At 34.6% G+C, this 3,572-nt stretch overlaps 1 protein-coding gene across 1 annotated transcript; it reads right to left on the reverse strand.

Moving 5' to 3' along the window:
• Positions 1–2,256: 2,256 nt before the first annotated feature.
• On the reverse strand, positions 2,257–3,293 carry LOC110719045 (small heat shock protein, chloroplastic-like). Its single transcript, XM_021897959.1, has 2 exons — positions 2,945–3,293; positions 2,257–2,818 (listed from the first exon to the last, which is right to left on the reverse strand). The coding sequence occupies exons 1-2, from the start codon at positions 3,192–3,194 to the stop codon at positions 2,511–2,513; spliced, it is 558 nt and encodes a 185-aa protein (XP_021753651.1). The 5' UTR covers positions 3,195–3,293; the 3' UTR covers positions 2,257–2,510.
• Between the last annotated feature and the right edge of the window lie 279 nt (positions 3,294–3,572).

Consider the following 3,572-nt stretch of genomic DNA (forward strand, 5'->3'; position numbering starts at 1 on the left):
TTCTCCCGGACTTTCTCCCGAAAAAGAAAGTCGTGAAAACTAAACTTTTATTTTCGAACTTTCCTTGATGAGGAAATTTTGAAAAAAAATTTTGAACTTCCCCAAAAGAAAAGACATGAAAAAGGGAAGAAGTTTTGAACTTCCTCATTGAGCAAGACGAAATGAATCGCAAGGATTGAATTGTTTTTCTTGAAAATAATGTATGCATGATTCATATTCTTAGGCTAGGAGGCTAAGGAACATTACATCATGTGATATGATAGATGAATAAACTTAGGTCATGGAGCTAAGCATCATATATGGTGTAAAGAAACGATCTTGAACGTCACTTAGGTCTGGAAGCTACTAAGCACATGTATAGATGAAGAGATTATTGCATAATGAATGTTGCTTAGGTCAAGGAGCTAAACACGATATGCTTTGTATGATTACAAATCATTGATACATAAATGTTGCTAAGAACATTATATTATGCAATACGTGAAACAATGAACATTACTCAGGTCAGGAAGCTAAACAAGTATACAATGTTTCTTCTAATGGATGTTGTCTTGAAAGATGATGAAGCATGCGCGGTTAGGAAACAAGATTTCATGATAAAGGGTTCTTAAGGGAAAGATGATATGGCTATGTATGTGTGAAAGAAGTATGTGAATTTGATACTAAGGTGAGGCTGCGAAGGCTATGGTGATGGAAATATATGTGAGAAGAGTCAAAGATGATGATTTTTTAGGCTGGGTAAGCTAATATGATGTGGGTTCAAGCCCCTAAGTCTACCTCTAACTAGGTAGGGGTAAGCATTGGATATTCTTTGACACGATCATGCATGGGTATGAATATAAATGTGAATATGAATGTGGTCGCACCTCGATGTGAGGTTGCCTATGTATCCGTTAGGAATCAAGCCAAACGTAGCTCTAGCCGAACTTTGCACAAGTGTATATACACCTCAAATAGGTCTTTCAAGGGTTGTAATGTGGTTAAGTTAATGGTTTAAAGAAGAAAATGGTAAAAGGCTCAAGACCCGAGAGAATCCCCAAGATGTGTAATTGTGAATTTGAAAATTTTGAATTTTGCAAGTTTATTTTCGATATTTTTTTTTGCTTTGATTTTTTTTTTCATTCTTGTGAATCAATGTGGGAAATCTCAGATCATGTGATCCATCACTCACTTAGCATTCATGTTTCTCAGGAACGGTACCAAGCACTCGATGAGAGACGCAAGTTGAGGCGTGTTCATATTAGAGACATTGGAACACTTGCCCTTAGACATTGTTTTATTGTTGCTTTGCTGTTTTCTTTTTTTACTTGCTTTTTGAGTGTTACATAAAGTTCACCCTTTCCCATCCCAGGGCTAGGTGAATGTGGGTTGAATAAATAAGGTCAATCGTTAGACGAGGCTCAAAGTGGTTGATGAAGAAATGGATATGTAATTGAGTGATTAATGGGGAATGAATAGGTTGCAAAGGTACCTCAGCTATGTTACATGGGCTATTCAATTCATCTCAAGTATCCATGTTAGGCCCTCGACACTCGGATATGGATATGACACTTGGACACTTCAATTTTGGTTCAAAACCATGATTTTATTTTTCACAAAATAGCCGAGTCGGACGCTTGGACACATACCCGTGCCGGACATGGGTACTCGAGTCCATATAACATGGATTCACTTTGTTTAGCTTGACTTATTACCCTAATAACACATTACTCTAAATCCAAACATGTCGTTAATAATTAAATGTGATATATGTCAAAGTTATGTCTCAGTACACGTGTGAGTCAAAGTGATGTAAATACTAAAAAAACATGAAAATTTTACAGTAGTCATTTGAAATATGACTACCATAATGTATTCATGATTATAAATTTTATAATTGATATATTTTTTTCCAAATAATTAATTATTTTACTTAATTTTAGGTATAAAATAGTATTATCAACATTTTTTTATTTATCAAATTTTTAGCAACATTTATGTAATTTTTATTTTTATTTTATAGTTTCTTGAAAAAAAATTATTATATATTGGATTAAAATTTTCAATAAATATGTATGCATAGTAGATATAATAAGACTAATTGTGACCATTTTATAAGGTGAAAAAAATAAACCAATCATATTGTATACTATTAAAATAATATGGTAATCATTTTTCAAACGACTACCGTAAAATCATCCAAATAAACAATGGGAGTATCAAGTAATAGTTGTAAAACTACCTCAAAAAATAATTGATGCTATGTGTGCGATGGAGTGTACTAATATTGATGATCATTCATACATTAAGTCGTGTCATATTGATCAATTTCAAATTTATGACGTAAAGTTTGTGAACCCTTGTAGTTCGTACACTATCGTAATTAAACCATATTGATCAATAACATTGCAAACAAAGTAAAGCATTTTATTTACGTATAGTATTTTAATGAAAAGATAAACATAAGATAATTTCTCTCACAGACGGATGGAAATACAATTAATATTCTTATCTTGTGCAACGAGCTACGTTTAAGCAGCTCTAACTGGAATGTGGATGATTTTGTGCTCAAATTTGGTTATCTTTGGCACAGTTATGTAGAGAACACCATTTTTAAACACGGCCGTAATCTCTTCGTTCCACGAATTCGATGGCAATTGAACCCTGCTGTCATAGGGGCTAAAGATCTTTCTTCCAAAAGCATCAATTCCACCTTCTCCTTTGATCACAAGCAAGTTATCCACCACTTCAACTTCGATATTTTCTGCTGCAGTTCCTGGCATGTCGAACCACATCCTGATCTCGTGTTCATCCTCACTAGTATTCCAGGGAGTTCGGACTGCAAATTAATTGAAGCATTGCATAGTTATATCACACGTAAAAATGTTTGGTTGACCCTTTGAATTAAAAGTGACACAATGCCAATAATAATCTTAATAAATTTGCTACAAGTGATGGTATTTACCGTAAGGAGAGGTTTCAAGGAGGGCGACCTTTTTGTGAAAGGGTTCACCAGTCACAGGATGGACAGGGTCAATTGGCTGCCCACCAGCCTGTTGGGCACGGACCATCAAAGACGACCTTGAAGAAGGTTTCTTTGTTGGTGCAGCCGACACCACAGAAGGTTGCGGGATCAACCCAACAGGCATTGGGCTGGTAAAGGCCCTGCTTGAGACCAGAGTAGTAGCTGAACATGCCAAAGCCTTGCTTGCCATTTTCGTCGTAACAAGAAAAATAAATGGAAATTGGTAGTGAGTATACTTCACTAGAACAAATATAAGAAATAATTACAAATTCTATGTTACTCACTCGATTGTTGGAGCTATTTATAGTGTTTAGTTGCCTTTACTTGTCTACAATGTAGTAGAATAAGCCTCACTTTTTTCTAGTTGAAGCCTAATTCTCAAATTGGTATTCTTAATTGGAAGCAATGTACTCTAATAAAATAAGGCAATTTTCCCAAGCTAAAAGAAGCAAATAAAGTCATAAATAGAACAAACTATGTTTATTTTATCATGCTACAAATGTATTGTATTCTGATTTTGTGTCCTTTTGCTAGAATATGCTGCCTTATGACTTTGCTTTTGTTTGTG

The sequence above is a fragment of the Chenopodium quinoa genome, unplaced genomic scaffold (genome assembly GCF_001683475.1).
Source record: "Chenopodium quinoa cultivar QQ74 unplaced genomic scaffold, ASM168347v1, whole genome shotgun sequence".
Taxonomy (NCBI): domain Eukaryota; kingdom Viridiplantae; phylum Streptophyta; class Magnoliopsida; order Caryophyllales; family Amaranthaceae; genus Chenopodium; species Chenopodium quinoa.

What these genes read in the sequence shown, in the direction of transcription:
- LOC110719045 (XM_021897959.1), bottom strand. Translation starts at nt 3,194, where the DNA reads ATGGCAAGCAAGGCTTTGGCATGTTCAGCTACTACTCTGGTCTCAAGC. An exon ending in CCTTGAAACCTCTCCTTACG is followed by an intron (nt 2,819 to 2,944) that starts GTAAATACCATC and finishes ATTAATTTGCAG; the next exon opens with TCCGAACTCCCTGGAATACT.